The sequence below is a fragment of the Entelurus aequoreus genome, linkage group LG22 (genome assembly GCF_033978785.1).
Source record: "Entelurus aequoreus isolate RoL-2023_Sb linkage group LG22, RoL_Eaeq_v1.1, whole genome shotgun sequence".
NCBI classification, from domain to species: Eukaryota; Metazoa; Chordata; class Actinopteri; order Syngnathiformes; family Syngnathidae; genus Entelurus; species Entelurus aequoreus.
The window spans coordinates 42154108-42171607 of record NC_084752.1 but is presented as its reverse complement, the minus strand read 5'-3'; the positions used below and the strand labels follow the sequence as shown (position 1 = coordinate 42171607).

General features: G+C 35.7%; 1 protein-coding gene across 1 annotated transcript in view; it reads left to right on the top strand.

Annotated features, from left to right (window-relative positions):
- The window catches only part of LOC133639438 (lipopolysaccharide-responsive and beige-like anchor protein), a 93708-nt gene that overhangs the window by 73240 nt on the left and 2968 nt on the right, over window positions 1-17500 (top strand). The window contains exons 7-9 of the mRNA XM_062032727.1: window positions 36-137; window positions 3063-3259; window positions 12215-12366. Of these exons, the coding sequence (XP_061888711.1) occupies window positions 36-137; window positions 3063-3259; window positions 12215-12366 (451 nt within the window). The remainder of the gene's footprint in view (window positions 1-35; window positions 138-3062; window positions 3260-12214; window positions 12367-17500) is intronic.

Genomic DNA, 17500 nt, shown 5'->3' with positions numbered 1-17500 from the left:
CTTCAACATAGTTGTTACATGTGTGTGTCTTCCAGCAGAGTTCACCACACCGCGGGCCATCCTGACGGGTCACGACTGCGAGGTGACGTGCGCCAACGTGTGCGCCGAGTTGGGCCTGGTCATCAGTGGCTGCAAAGGTGAGCAGTCAATCTATACCAGACCTGGGCAAATCGTGGGTGTTTATTACCCTTTGCATTCATATTTTGCCATTTCTTACATTTTTGTTGGGTTTTGCTTGATTGTAAAAGATACACAACTATGGAGGAGCTGGTCTGATTGTTAATATTCAGTGTTTTATTGTTCATAGTTAATATTGTAAATCCCACTTACTTTATTTTCATGTGCATTTCGGGTGTCCCGTTCAGTAAAAAACTGTACATTTCCTTTCCCTTTTGTTTGAGGTGGTCTGTTTTTAGAATTCTATGGGACATTGTGACTTTTGGTATTAGTGTTCCTGGAAAATAGGGAGCCAAACACACATACTGTACAGCAGGTTTTTACAGCTAAATGTGTACATACCATTTATACACACTTACACATTGGCCCCCGCAGACACATTTTTTACCTCAATGTGGCCCCCGAGTCAAAATATTTGCCCCCCCAGACACATGTTGTCTCCCAATGTGGCCCTCGAGTCAAAAATATTTTTCCCCAGACCCATTTTTTCTCCCAATGTTGCCCCCGAGTCAAAATATTTGACCCCCCAGACACATTTTTTCTCCCAATGTGGCCCCCGAGTCAAAATATTTGCCCCGCAGACACATTTTTCTCCCAATGTGGCCTCCGAGTCAAAATATTTGCCCCCACAGACACATTTTTTTCTTCCAATGTGGCCCCCGAGTCAAAATATTTGCCCTGCAGACACATTTTTTCTCCCAATGTGGCCCCGAGTCAAAATATTTGCCCCCCCAGAAACATTTTTTTCTCCCAATGTGGCCCCCGAGTCAAAATATATTCCACCCCCCCCCAGACACATTTTTTCTCCCAATGTGGCCCCCGAGTCAAAAATATTTTCCCAGACACATTTTTTTCTCTCTATGTGGCCCCCGAGTCAAAATATTTGCCCTCTAGACACATTTTTTCTCCCAATGTGGCCCCCGAGTCAAAATATTTGCCCTCCAGACACATTTTTTTCTCTCAATGTGGCCCCGGGTCAAAAATATTTTTCCCCAGACACATTTTTTTCTCTCAATGTGGCCCCCGAGTCAAAATATTTGCCCCGCAGACACTTTTTTTCTCCCAATGTGGCCCCCGAGTCAAAAATATTTTTCCCCAGACACATTTTTTTCTCTCAATGTGGCCCCCGAGACAAAATATTTGCCCTCCAGACACATTTTTTTCTCTCAATATGGCCCCCGAGACAAAATATTTGCCCTCCAGAGACATTTTTTCTCCCAATGTGGCCCCCGAGTCAAAATATTTGTCCCCACAGACACATTTTTTTCTTCCAATGTGGCCCCCAAGTTAAAATATTTGCCCTCCAGACACATTTTTTTCTCTCAATGTGGCCCCCCGAGTCAAAATATTTGCCCTCCAGACACATTTTTTTCTCCCAATGTGGCCCCCGAGTCAAAATATTTGCCCCCCCAGACAATTTTTTTTCTCCCAATGTGGCCCCCGAATCAAAATATTTGCCCCGCAGACACCTTTTTTTCTTCCAATGTGGCCTCCGAGTCAAAATATTTGCCCCGCAGACACTTTTTTTTCTCCCAATGTGGCCCCCGAGTCAAAAATATTTTTCCCCAGACACATTTTTTTCTCTCAATGTGGCCCCCGAGTCAAAATATTTGCTTCCCCAGACAATTTTTTTTCTCCCAATGTGGCCCCGAGTCAAAATATTTGCCCCCCCAGACAAATTTTTTTCTCTCAATGTGGCCTCCGAGTCAAAATATTTGCCCCGCAGACACATTTTTTCTCCCAATGTGGCCCCCGAGTCAAAAATATTTGCCCCCCCAGACACATTTTTTCTCCCAATGTGGCCCCCGAGTCAAAATATTTGCCCCCCCAGACACATTTTTTCTCCCAATGTGGCCCCCGAGTCAAAAATATTTGCCCTCCAGACACATTTTTTTCTCTCAATGTGGCCCCCGATTCAAAATATTTGCCCCCCCAGACACATGTTGTCTCCCAATGTGGCCCCCGAGTCAAAATATTTGCCCCGCAGACACTTTTTTTCTCCCAATGTGGCCCCCGAGTCAAAAATATTTTTCCCCAGACACATTTTTTTCTCTCAATGTGGCCCCCGAGTCAAAATATTTGCCCTCCAGACACATTTTTTTTGTCTCAACGTGGCCCCCGAGTCAAAAATATTTTCCCTCCAGACACATTTTTTTCTCTCAATCTGGCCCCCGAGTCAAAAATATTTGCCCTCCAGACACATTTTTTCACCCAATGTGGCCCCAGAGTCAAAATATTTGCCCCCCTAGACACATTTTTTTCTCCCAATGTGGCCCCCGAGTCAAAATATTTGCCCCCACAGACACATTTTTTTCTTCCAATGTGGCCCCCGAGTCAAAATATTTGCCCTCCAGACACGTTTTTTTCTCTCAATGTGGCCCCCGAGTCAAAATATTTGCCCCCCCAGACACATTTTTTGTCCCAATGTGGCCCCCGAGTCAAAATATTTGCCCCCCCAGAAACATTTTTTTCTCCCAATGTGGCCCCCGAGTCAAAAATATTTGCCCTCCAGACACATTTTTTTCTCTCAATGTGGCCCCCGAGTCAAAAATATTTGCCCCCCCCCCCCCAGACACATTTTTTCTCTCAATTTTTTTTCCACTTCAGGGCTCCCCTCAAGTTCTCTCCTGGGGACCCAAAAGGGTCTCGATCATTAAAAAAAAAAGTCATACAAATATACAATGATATTGCATACAATTATCCTTTTTTTAAAATAATTAAGATGTGTAGCGAAGCCTTTTCCCTTTCTTTATTATTCTGTTTCCAAAGTTCTCCTGTGTGAGCTGCAGGGCTTATTGTGCACACTGGAAAATCATGAGGAAGATGGCAGATTGTGCTGGTAAACTAACTTCCATGGCTGACGAGTGTCTCGTTGATTGGTGCAGAGGGACCCTGCCTGATCCACTCCATGAACGGGGACCTGCTCAGGACCCTGGAGGGCCCCGAGTGCTGCACGCAGCCCCGCCTCATCCAGGCGTCCACGGAGGGACACTGCGTGGTCTACTACGAGAAGGGACACTTCAGCGTCTTCAGCGTCAACGGCAAGCTGCTGCGCCACATGCAGGTGGAGGACAGCGTCAAGGTGAGGCCTGGGGGTGGGGGGTGGTGGACAAATTACCGTATTTCCCGGACTATAGAGCGCTCTCTGATTCAAGCCGCAACCACTACATTTTTAGAACAATTTTTCCCGTATATTAGCCACACCGTTGTGAAATGAGTTATTTACACAGAAAGATTTTCTAAACCTTTATTTACATACCTAACTGTTTCCAAAAGGTGCCGGCAGTAAAACGGCTCATCAAGCAAAACAGAAGTCCTCGCCATGGACCCACAAGCTGCAGAAGCCAGCTCTCCGATCAGCTAAACAGACTCAACAAGAGTTTTACTAGCAGGAGGTCACGACATGAGAAAATACTAGCTGCTTTGAACATGACTACGGATTCAACACTTAAAAATATCTCACTCTCTTAAGCCGCAACCACTAAATTTTAGAAGAAAAACCATTTTTCCGTATATTAGCCACACACACTAACACGATTACGCCCATAAAAACCTCAAAAAACAACAACCTGATTCGATTTGGATCGGGATGATTAAGAATTGTGGCGGTCCGCTCCCTGTACGATCAGTATCAGAGCTTGGTCCGCATTGCCGGCGGTAAGTCGGACACGTTTCCAGTGAGGGTTGGACTCCGCCAAGGCTGCCCTTTGTCACCCATTCTGTTCATAACTTTTATGGACAGAATTTCTAGGCGCAGTCAAGGAGTTGAGGGGATCTGGTTTGGTGGCTGCAGGATTAGGTCTCTGCTTTTTGCAGTTGATGTGTTCCTGATGGCTTCATCTGGCCAGGATCTTCAGCTCTCACTGGATCAGTTCGCAGCCGAGTGTGAAGCGACTGGGATGGGAATCAGCACCTCCAAGTCCGAGTCCATGGTTCTCGCCCCGGAAAAGGGTGGATTGCCATCTCCGGGTTGGGGAGGAGACCCTGCCCCAAGTGGAGGAGTTCAAGTACCTCGGAGTCTTGTTCACGAGTGAGGGAAGAGTGGATGGTGAGATCGACAGGCGGATCGGTGCGGCGTCTTCAGTATCGATCCGTTGTGGTGAAGAAGGAGCTGAGCCGGAAGGCAAAGCTCTCAATTTACCGGTCGATCTACGTTCCCATCCTCACGTATGGTCATGAGCTTTGGGTTATGACCGAAAGGACAAGATCACGGGTACAAGCGGCCCAAATGAGTTTCCTCCGCCGGGTGGCGGGTCTCTCCCTTAGAGATAGGGTGAGAAGCTCTGCCATCCGGGAGAAGCTCAAAGTAAAGCCACTGCTCGTCCACATGGAGAGGAGCCAGATGAGGTGGTTCGGGCATCTGGTCAGGATGCCACCCGAACGCCTCCCTAGGGAGGTGTTTAGGGCACGTCCGACCGGTAGGAGGCCACGGGATTAGGTCTCTGCTTTTTGCAGATGATGTGGTCCTGATGGCTTCATCTGGCCAGGATCTTCAGCTCTCACTGGATCGGTTCGCAGCCGAGTGAAGCGACTGGGATGGGAATCAGCACCTCCAAGTCCGAGTCCATGGTTCTCGCCCGGAAAAGGGTGGAGTGCCATCTCCGGGTTGGGGAGGAGACCCTGCCCCAAGTGGAGGAGTTCAAGTACCTCGGAGTCTTGTTCACGAGTGAAAGAAGAGTGGATGGTGAGATCGACAGGTTCGTGCGGCATCTTCAGTAATGCGGGCGCTGTATCGACCCGTTGTGGTGAAGAAGGAGCTGAGCCGGAAGGCGAAGCTCTCCATTTATCGGTCGATCTACGTTCCCATCCTCACCTTTGGGTTATGACCGAAAGGACAAGATCACGGGTAGTTTGCTTTTCACTCTAAATTGTCTATGACTGATCCTCAAAATCCTGTGGGGAAGACAGTCCGATGTGATCCAAATCACAAGAGTGTCCACAGTTCTTCCCGCATCCTCCAATCATTTGTGGCAGCTTTGGGGTACTTTGAAGACTGCCAGCAACTTCGGCGAAGACACAGCAAACTTTCTTGTTTCCCATGGACACACACCTGTTGTTGTTGACTTTGGACTGTCTAGTCTTTATTGTCATTGCACAAGTACAACAAAACTTTGTTTTCAGCACAAACCCGTTCAAGATTAGACAAACAAACAGTGTACAGGGTTACAGAACAGGAACGCCGTAAAAGATTGGAAAAAGGTAAATGCTCGGGAAGGATGGGTAAAAAAAATACAATCTAGACTGGGCTCCTAAGGGGGCCCAGTCTGGAGTGGGAAATAAAACTTCATAGCAAAGCACATATACATTTTACAACGTACATCTCCAGATATCTAGCAACAGAGGGGAGGGAGTGCGGGGTCATGGTGGAAGGCTGCAGCTCTCAGGCGCCGCCCATCCGTCCATCACCCCTATGGGATTTGCGTCAAGGGCGTTGGATTGGGGGTGGGGTATACCTACAAGCGGCCGAAATGAGTTTCCTCCGCCCGGTGGCGGGTCTCTCCCTTAGAGATAGGGTGAAAAGCTCTGTCATCCGGGGGGAGCTCAAAGTAAAGCCGCTGCTCCTCCACATGGAGAGGAGCCAGATAAGGTGGTTCGGGCATCTGCTCAGGATGCCACCCGAACGCCTCCCTAGGGAGGTGTTTCGGGCACGTCCGAGGCCACGGGGAAGACCCAGGACACGTTGGGAAGACGATGTCTCCCGGCTGGCCTGGGGACGCCTCGGGATCCCCCGGGAGGAGTTGGACGAAGTGGCTAGGGAGAGGAAAGCCTGGGCTTCTCTGCTTAGGCTGCTGCCCCCGCGACCCGACCTCCGATAAGCGGAAGAAGATGGATGGATGGATGATAAAGAATCGCGATTCGGATGTGACTCAACTCTCTTGTGTACTAACTAATCACCAAACTTGTCGGACGATGTTGACAAAATTCTCTAATATTTAGGCATACTTCTGAAAGTCTTGACTCGCCCTCGCCTCCTTCCTTTCTTCACCTCATGGCTCCGCCCCCTTTGGCGACTCTCACGGTTTTTTTTTTTACTACATTCCGGAATGAACCTTGTGAGGGCGCCGGGACCTCCTCTCAGAGGGACTCCAGGAGACTCGTAGACTAGAGACGGAATGTCAAGAGTTTGTAGAGGAGCGGACACGCCAAGGTCGTAGGTCGGCATGGAGACGGGACGGCCGAGTCATGTGACTGATGAAAGGAAGCGCCCGTGTCAGGGCGGGAGGCGCGTTAACCGCTCCATAAATCCCAACTTTCTCCACCCGGGACTCAAAAACACGGGCGTCCAAATTTCGAGAGAGAGAAAAAAGCTTCGCTTGGTGTGGTTTTTTTAAGTCATGAGAGCCCGGGACGCCATCTTAGCTCCCGCTGAGCGAGCAAGACGTTCCACTGGAGGACAGATTTATGGGCGGCCTCCTACCTATGTAGCTTGGCGGCGAGGCGCCTCCTGCTGGGCGTCTGCGAGGTCATGGACTCCATTAGCTCATAAGCAAACATTCATAATAGCATAACTGGCATGCACCTCAGTGACCTTTGAACTCCACTAAGTCAGACATTTTGGGTCAATTATGCCCTCACATCTTTGACCACAAACTTTTTATATTGTTTTGGTTCAAGTAACATGGACACTAGCACAGTAAATGTTGACCTCAGTTTGGGAAAATCTCAAATTGAAAGAAAAATGGCTAAAATTGTTTAACCTCTTAAGGCCCGAGCTGTTTGTTTACATGCTTTTTTGTATTTCTCTTTACTATTTGGGCTTATTGGACCCTTATTAGAATAAAAACTAAGAATCATCTTTTCATATGATGTACTTAGTCCATAAGTACACAAACGTGTACATCATGTTTAGTGACATGCTAATTCTTATTTTTACACTTTTTTTTTCCAAATTCCATTGTATGTTATACTCTTCTGACACCACCAGATGGCAGTATAAGTGTCCACATAAGCGGCCATAAGACCCCAATTCATTAGTGTACCCAATTTGGAAATAAGAGCTAAAAAGGTGCTTCTCAAATTGAAAGAAAAATGGCTAAAATTGTTTAAAGAAAGGAGTTAAACTTTCAAATGATGGATTGTAGCGCTTTGACACAGCAGGTGTTTTGTGTCAGAATGCTGACTTTTAACCTTAGCTCGCTTTGACATTTGGGGTCAAAAAACACCTACAAGACTATCAGCAACAAAAAAGAACCAAATTGTCTGATGTGGAAAAATGATTTGGAAAAAAAACGTCATTAGGTAAGAAAAAATTTAATTATTTCCTATTTTTCTATATTCATTTGATCAACTAGCCAACTATGTGCCAGGGACATAGCAGTTAGCATTAGTCAGCTAAGTGCCATAAGCCTAGCATTCTTTGGGACATAGTTGGTTGGATCGTTTGGTTGGTTAGTTAGTTAAATATAAATCTTGTAGATCTGAAGGGCTAACTGTTAGCTTCTGTTCTATCCAATGGTTACAATACAAACTAAAATATTCTATGCACGTAATTGTATATTCGGTCCGATTTCCTATCTGTCTATATCTATTTAACCAACTAACTAACTAAACAAACAATCTAGCCAACTATGTCCCAGAGGCATACCAGTTAGCATTAGTCAGCTAAGTGCCATACGCTAAGTTAGTTACTGTAGCCATTGGCTAGCACAGAAGCTAACTTCTAACTGTTAGCTCTCAAGATTTGTTTTCAAATGTAAAATATATAAAACAAATTACAAATAACATATTACATATTACACTCCTATTGCTGTATACTTAGCTTACTAATGCTAATTGCTTTCTTTGGGACATATTTGGTTAGATCGTTTGGTTGGTTAGTTAGTTAGGTAATTATAAATCTTGTAAATCTGAAGGGCTAACATGTACGTAGACAAACGTGTAGTACTTTTAGACAAAACTGTAGTACTTTTAGACAAACGTGTAGTACTTTTAGACAAAACTGTAGTACTTTTAGACAAACGTGTAGTACTTTTAGACAAAACTGTAGTACTTTTAGACAAACGTGTAGTACTTTTAGACAAAACTGTAGTACTTTCAGACAAACGTGTAGTACTTTTAGACAAAACTGTAGTACTTTAAGACAAACGTGTAGTACTTTTAGACAAAACTGTAGTACTTTTAGACAAACGTGTAGTACTTTTAGACAAAACTGTAGTACTTTAAGACAAACGTGTAGTACTTTTAGACAAAACTGTAGTACTTTTAGACAAACGTGTAGTACTTTTAGACAAAACTGTAGTACTTTTAGACAAACGTGTAGTACTTTTAGACAAAACTGTAGTACTTTCAGACAAACGTGTAGTACTTTTAGACAAAACTGTAGTACTTTAAGACAAACGTGTAGTACTTTTAGACAAAATGGTGTAGTACTTTTAGACAAACGTGTAGTACTTTTAGACAAAACTGTAGTACTTTTAGACAAACATGTAGTACTTTTAGACAAAACTGTAGTACTTTTAGACAAACGTGTAGTACTTTTAGACAAAACTGTAGTACTTTTAGACAAACGTGTAGTACTTTTAGACAAAACTGTAGTACTTTTAGACAAACATGTAGTACTTTTAGACAAAACGGTAGTACTTTTAGACAAACGTGTAGTACTTTTAGACAAAACTGTAGTACTTTCAGACAAACGTGTAGTACTTTTAGACAAAACTGTAGTACTTTAAGACAAACGTGTAGTACTTTTAGACAAAACTGTAGTACTTTTAGACAAACGTGTAGTACTTTTAGACAAAACTGTAGTACTTTAAGACAAACGTGTAGTACTTTTAGACAAAATGGTGTAGTACTTTTAGACAAACGTGTAGTACTTTTAGACAAAACTGTAGTACTTTTAGACAAACGTGTAGTACTTTTAGACAAAACTGTAGTACTTTTAGACAAACGTGTAGTACTTTTAGACAAAACTGTAGTACTTTTAGACAAAACTGTAGTACTTTTAGACAAACGTGTAGTACTTTTAGACAAAACTGTAGTACTTTTAGACAAACATGTAGTACTTTTAGACAAAACGGTAGTACTTTTAGACAAACGTGTAGTACTTTTAGACAAAACTGTAGTACTTTCAGACAAACGTGTAGTACTTTTAGACAAAACTGTAGTACTTTAAGACAAACGTGTAGTACTTTTAGACAAAACTGTAGTACTTTTAGACAAACGTGTAGTACTTTTAGACAAAACTGTAGTACTTTTAGACAAACGTGTAGTACTTTTAGACAAAACTGTAGTACTTTAAGACAAACGTGTAGTACTTTTAGACAAAATGGTGTAGTACTTTTAGACAAACGTGTAGTACTTTTAGACAAAACTGTAGTACTTTTAGACAAACGTGTAGTACTTTTAGACAAAACTGTAGTACTTTTAGACAAACGTGTAGTACTTTTAGACAAAACTGTAGTACTTTTAGACAAACGTGTAGTACTTTTAGACAAAACTGTAGTACTTTTAGACAAACGTGTAGTACTTTTAGACAAAACTGTAGTACTTTTAGACAAACGTGTAGTACTTTTAGACAAAACTGTAGTACTTTTAGACAAACGTGTAGTACTTTTAGACAAAATGGTGTAGTACTTTTAGACAAACGTGTAGTACTTTTAGACAAAACTGTAGTACTTTAAGACAAACGTGTAGTACTTTTAGACAAAATGGTGTAGTACTTTTAGACAAACGTGTAGTACTTTTAGACAAAACTGTAGTACTTTTAGACAAACGTGTAGTACTTTTAGACAATTGGCTAGCACAGAAGCTAACTTCTGTTAGCTCTCAAGATTTGTTTTCAAATGTAAAATATATAAAACAAATTATGAATAACATATTACATTTTTATTGGTGTATACTTAGCTTACTAATGCTAATTGCTTTCTTTGGGACATAGTTGGTTAGATCGTTTGGTTGGTTAGTTGGTTAGGTAATTATAAATCTTGTAAATCCGAAGGGCTAACAGTTAGCTTCTGTTCTATTCAATGGTTACAATACGAACAAAAATATTCTATGCACGTAATTGTATATTCGGTCCTATTTCCTATCTGTCTATATCTATTAAACCCACTCACTAACTAAACAAACAATCTAGCCAACTATGTGCCAGAGGCATAGCAGTTAGCATTAGTCAGCTAAGTGCTATGAGCCCTGTTAGCTAGATTATGTACACAAAACATATTATTCCCCTTTAATGTATTTATTCTCTCTTACTATGGAGCATATTTATGTTGAATTCTAATACGATCAAAGTTGAATTAGAAAAGACAAAGTATATCATCGCATCAAAATAATCCCCTCAATTGCCCCCCAAAGAGGGATTAACTGGCTGGACTATAAAGACAATATAACATACATGATAAACGTGGATGCATATGCAAAAGTGCAATATATTTATCTGTACACTAATCTATTTTATGTCTAAAAAGTTCAAGTTAAAGTACCAATGATTGTCACACACACACTAGGTGTGGCGAAATTATTCTCTGCATTTGACCCATCACCCTTGATCACCCCCTGGGAGGTGAGGGGAGCAGTGAGCAGCAGCGGTGGCCGCGCCCGTGAATCATTTTTGGTTGGAGCACCTTATTGCTCTTTTATCCTGCACTACAACCAGCTAATGCAACAACATTTCGTTCTCATCTGTACTGTAAAGTTCAAATTTGATTGACAATCAAAGGAAGTCCAAGTCTAATATCAGTGTCAGGTTCAAACACTGATGACATCTATTAAACAGACAAGAAGCAAGGAATCGTGCAGAGACAGAGTTCAATTTGCACACTCAGTTACAGTTCCAACCTACGCTCTCAGGTACAGCCCACGTGCTCCTCTATTTATTCGGGAGGTCCCTGGTTACATCACTGAGGCTGCTGCTGAAGGAAGGGGGGGTCATTTCAGCAGCCCCAGTTAGACACAATATATGACTATTCAGAAATGGAAATGTGCTGACACTCGTGATATCGCCCTGTCTCTGCTTTGTCTGCGTCACGGTACTCGATGTTCGCCCTTGGCAGTCAGCACAAACACTGATACGAGACGACTCGCAATCTTTGGATCGCAAGTTGTCCCTTTGCACAGATAGAAAAGTACAACTTCAGCACAATTGATAATAACTATAGCAACGGCCCTTAAGCATAAGAGTTGTGTGATAACTTACACATAATTATTCTAACAATCATGCAGTAAGTGTAGTACGTGTGTGAAGTGTGTACATACAGGACCAACATGAAGTCATCTATAATGGACACAGTCAGTGCGTCCAGGACGTTCAGTACAAGCACTCCGTCACGCCCCAGCGGCGGCCACGTTGGATGTTGATCCGAGGCCGCCATTAGTTCGCCTGCCAGCATTTTTGTTTTGTTTTGTACGACGAGAAGCAGAAGTTCTCATTTGGGAAATGACAGGCAAACAAAACACGGCGCTGATTTAGTCTGCCGTCATCCCAACCACGGTTTAGGTTTCATTCCTCCTCACCGGACCACATTTTTATTCAACACACATGTCGGGGGAGGGCGGGAGGGGGGCACCTGCAGGACGTAAAAGCGCCTCGTCATGGCGCTTAGTGATTTGTGAGGTACAAACGTCTGGCCTCGCAGCGGGGAGGACATCTTTGTAGCGAGAAGGCGGCGCCTGACTCGGGCGTGTTTTGCAGGCCATGCTGCAGAGTCGTGACGGTCAGTACTTGCTGACCAGAGCGTGTTTTGTATGCAGGCCATGCTGCTGAGTCGTGACGGTCAGTACTTGCTGACCAGAGCGTGTTTTGCAGGCCATGCTGCTGAGTCGTGACGGTCAGTACTTGCTGACCAGAGCGTGTTTTGTATGCAGGCCATGCTGCTGAGTCGTGACGGTCAGTACTTGCTGACCAGAGCGTGTTTTGCAGGCCATGCTGCTGAGTCGTGACGGTCAGTACTTGCTGACCAGAGCGTGTTTTGTATGCAGGCCATGCTGCTGAGTCGTGACGGTCAGTACTTGCTGACCAGAGCGTGTTTTGCATGCAGGCCATGCTGCTGAGTCGTGACGGTCAGTACTTGCTGACCAGAGCGTGTTTTGTATGCAGGCCATGCTGCTGAGTCGTGACGGTCAGTACTTGCTGACGGGCGGCGACGGCGGCGTAATCTCCGTGCTGCAGGTGCACGACCTCAAGCCGCTCTTCACCTACCCGCCCTGCGACGCCGGCATACGCTCCATCGCCATGTCACATGACCAAAGGTAAGCTTGCGCGCATGCTGACTGGGCCGGACATGAATGACCTTTGACCTAACACTTGATTGCCGGATAATCTGTCAGGTGTTTGTTGTGCCATTCAGTCGTAATGTGACCTTTGACCCCACTTCATGGCTCACCTAGCCTTCAAAATCAATGGGGTTGTAATATTTGTATTATTTTAAATGTATTTTAAATTAATATTAGTATATTAATATAAACATTTTAATTGTATGGATGCATTATTTTATGATTACAATAAATATTAATATAAATGATTACAATTGTATTTGAGTTTTAATATTTGTATTATTTTAAATGTATTTTAAATTAACATTAGTTTATTAATACAAACATTTTAATTTCATAGATGCATTGTTTTATGATTACAATAAATATTAATATAAATTATTACAATTGTATTTGAGTTTTAATATTTGTATTATTTTAAATGTATTTTAAGTTAATATTAGTTTATTAATACAAACATTTTAATTTTATAGATGCATTGTTTTATGATTACAATAAATATTAATATAAATTATTACAATTGTATTTGAGTTTTAATATTTGTATTATTTTAAATGTATTTTAAATTAATATTAGTTTATTATTATAAAAAAAAAATATTTATGGATGCATAGTTTTATGATTACAATAAATATGAATATAAATTATTACAATTATATTTAAGTTTTAATATTTGTATTAATTTAAAATTTATTTTAAATTAATATTAGTATATTAATATAAACATTTTAATTTTATGGATGCATTATTTTCTGATTACAATAAATATTAATATAAATTATTACAATTGTATTTAAGTTTTAATATTTGTATTAATGTAAAATTTATTTTAAATTAATATTAATATATTAATATAAACATAATTTTATTGATTGCATTGTTTTATGATTACAATAAATATTACAATAAATTATTAAAATGGTATATAAGTTTTAATATTTGTATTTTAAATGTATTTTAAATTAATATCGGTATATTAATATAAACATTTACATTTTATGGATGCATTATTTTATGATGACAATAAATATTAATATAAATGATTACAATTGTATTTGAGTTTTAATATTTGTATTATTTTAAATGTATTTAAAATTAATACTAGTTTATTAATGCAAACATTTTAATTTCATAGATGCATTGTTTTATGATTACAATAAATATTAATATAAATTATTACAATTGTATTTGAGTTTTAATATTTGTATTATTTTAAATGTATTTTAAATTAATATTAGTTTATTATTATTAAAAAAAATTTTATGGATGCATAGTTTTATGATTACAATAAATATGAATATAAATTATTACAATTATATTTAAGTTTTAATATTTGTATTAATTTAAAATGTATTTTAAATTAATATTAGTATATTAATATAAACATTTTAATTTTATGGATGCATTATTTTATGATTACAATAAATATTAATATAAATGATTACAATTGTATTTAAGTTTTAATATTTGTAGTAATTTAAAATGTATTTTAAAATAATATTATTATATGAATATAAACATTTTTATTTTATAGATTGCATTGTTTTATGATTACAATAAATATTACAATAAATTATTAAAATTGTATATACGTTTTAATATTTGTATTTTAAATGTATTTTAAATTAATATCGGTATATTAATATAAACATTTAAATTTTATGGATGCATTATTTTATGATTACAATAAATATTAATATAAATTATTACAATTGTATTTGAGTTTTAATATTTGTATTATTTTAAATTAATATTAGTTTATTAATATAAACATTTAAATTGTATGGATGCATTGTTTTATGATTACAATAAATATTCATATAAATTATTACAATTGTATTTAAGTTTTAATATTTGTATTAATTTAAAATGTATTTTAAGTTAATATTGGTATATTAATATAAACATTTAAATTTTATTGATTGTATTGTTTTATGATTACAATAAATATTACAATAAATTATTATAATTGTATATAAGTTTTAATATTTGTATTTTAAATGTATTTTAAATTAATATCAGTATATTAATATAAACATTTACATTTTATGGATGCATTATTTTATGATTACAATAAATATTAATATAAATTATTACAATTGTATTTGAGTTTTAATATTTGTATTATTTTAAATGTATTTTAAATTAATATTAGTTTATTATTATAAAAACAATTTTAATTTATGGATGCATTGTTTCATGATTACAATAATTATTAATATAAATTATTACAATTGTATTTAAGTTTTAATATTTGTATTCATTTAAATGTATTTTAAATTAATATTAGTATATTAATATAAACATTTAAATTTTATGGATGCATTATTTTATGATTACAATAAATATGAATATAAATTATTACAATTGTATTTGAGTTTTAATATTTGTATTATTTTAAATCAATATTAGTATATTAATATAAACATTTTAATTTTATGGATGCATTATTTTATGATTACAATAAATATTAATATAAATTATTACAATTGTATTTGAGTTTTAATATTTGTATTATTTTAAATGTATTTTAAGTTAATATTAGTTTATTAATACAAACATTTTAATTTTATATATGCATTGTTTTATGATTACAATAAATATTAATATAAATTATTACAATTGTATTTAAGTTTTAATATTTGTATTAATTTAAAATGTATTTAAGTTTTAATATTTGTATTAATTTAAAATGTATTTTAAATTAATATTAGTATATTAATATAAACATTTTAATTTTATGGATGCATTATTTTCTGATTACAATAAATATTAATATAAATTATTACAATTGTATTTAAGTTTTAATATTTGTATTAATGTAAAATGTATTTTAAATTAATATTAGTATATTAATATAAACATTATAATTTTATTGATTGCATTGTTTTATGATTACAATAAATATTACAATAAATTATTAAAATTGTATATAAGTTTTAATATTTGTATTTTCCATTTATTTTAAATTAATATCGGTATATTAATATAAACATTTTAATTTTATGGATGCATTATTTTATGATTACAATAAATATTAATATAAATTATTACAATTGTATTTGAGTTTTAATATTTGTATTATTTTAAATGTATTTTAAGTTAATATTAGTTTATTAATACAAACATTTTAACTTTATAGATGCATTGTTTTATGATTACAATAAATATTAATATAAATTATTACAATTGTATTTGAGTTTTAATATTTGTATTATTTTAAATGTATTTTAAATTAATATTAGTTTATTATTATAAAACAATTTTAATTTATGGATGCATTATTTTCTGATTACAATAATTATTAATATAAATTATTACAATTGTATTTAAGTTTTAATATTTGTATTAATGTAAAATGTATTTTAAATTAATATTAGTATATTAATATAAACATTTTAATTTTATTGATTGCATTGTTTTATGATTACAATAAATATTACAATAAATTATTAAAATTGTATATAAGTTTTAATATTTGTATTTTCAATTTATTTTAAATTAATATCGGTATATTAATATAAACATTTAAATTGTATGGATGCATTATTTTATGATTACAATAAATATTAATATAAAGTATTACAATTGTATTTGAGTTTTAATATTTGTATTATTTAAAATGTATTTTAAATTAATATTAGTTTATTAATATAAACATTTCAATTTTATAAATGCATTGTTTTATGATTACAATAAATATTAATATAAATTATTACAATTGTATTTAAGTTTTAATATTTGTATTCATTTAAAATGTATTTTAAATTAATATTGGTATATTAATATAAAAATTTTAATTTTATACATGCATTATTTTATGATTACAATAAATATGAATATAAATTATTACAATTGTATTTAAGTTGTATTATTTGTATTCATTTAAAATGTATTTTAAATTAATACTAGTATATTATAATGAACATTTACATTTTATGGATGCATTATTTTGTGATTACAATAAATATTTTTATAAATTATAAAAATCGTATTTAAGTAAACATACAATCTGAATAATTATAAATATTTAAAATTGAACATACTTGTATATCCCTCGAAAAATAATGTTTGTTTTTTTAAAACTTTTGATTGAGAATATTTGAACCATTTCCCTTCCAAATCAATAGTGTTCTTGCTGTGCCATTCAATCATAATCTCTCTCTAGTAATAATAATAATCATAATCCAGCGAGTATGAAGGACTTGAACATGATAAATGTGACCTTTGACCCCACATCTTGGCTCACTGAGCCTTCAAAGTCAATGCAGTTTTTGATTTGTTTAAAGTTGTATTGAAGTTTGAATATTTGTATTATTTTAAATGTATTTTAGTATTTTAAAAAACACATTTTATTTTATGGATGCATTATTTTATGATTACAATAAATATTAATATAAATTATTAAAAAAAATGTATTTAAGTACACATTCAATTTAAATAATTATAAATATTTAAAATTGAACATACTTGTATATCCCTTGAAAAATAATTAATTTTTTTTAACTTTTGATTGACAGTATTTTAACCATTTCCCTTTCAAATCAATAGTCTTCTTGCTGTGATATTCAATCATAATTGTACAGTATAATACAATGTGTATTATACTGTATATGTGTATTGTACAGTATATGTGTATTGTACAGTATAATACAATGTGTATTGTACAGTATGTGTATTGTACAGTATAATACAATGTGTATTGTACAGTATATTACAATGTGTATTGTACAGTATGTGTATTGTACAGTATATTACAATGTGTATTGTACAGTATGTGTATTGTACAGTATAATACAATGTGTATTATACAGTATATGTGTATTGTACAGTATAATACAAAGTGTATTATACAGTATATGTGTATTGTACAGTATAATACAAAGTGTATTATACAGTATATGTGTATTGTACAGTATATTACAATGTGTATTGTACAGTATGTGTATTGTACAGTATAATACAATGTGTATTATACAGTATATGTGTATTGTACAGTATATTACAATGTGTATTGTACAGTATAATACAATGTGTATTGTACAGTATATGTGTATTGTACAGTATAATACAAAGTGTATTATACAGTATATGTGTATTGTACAGTATA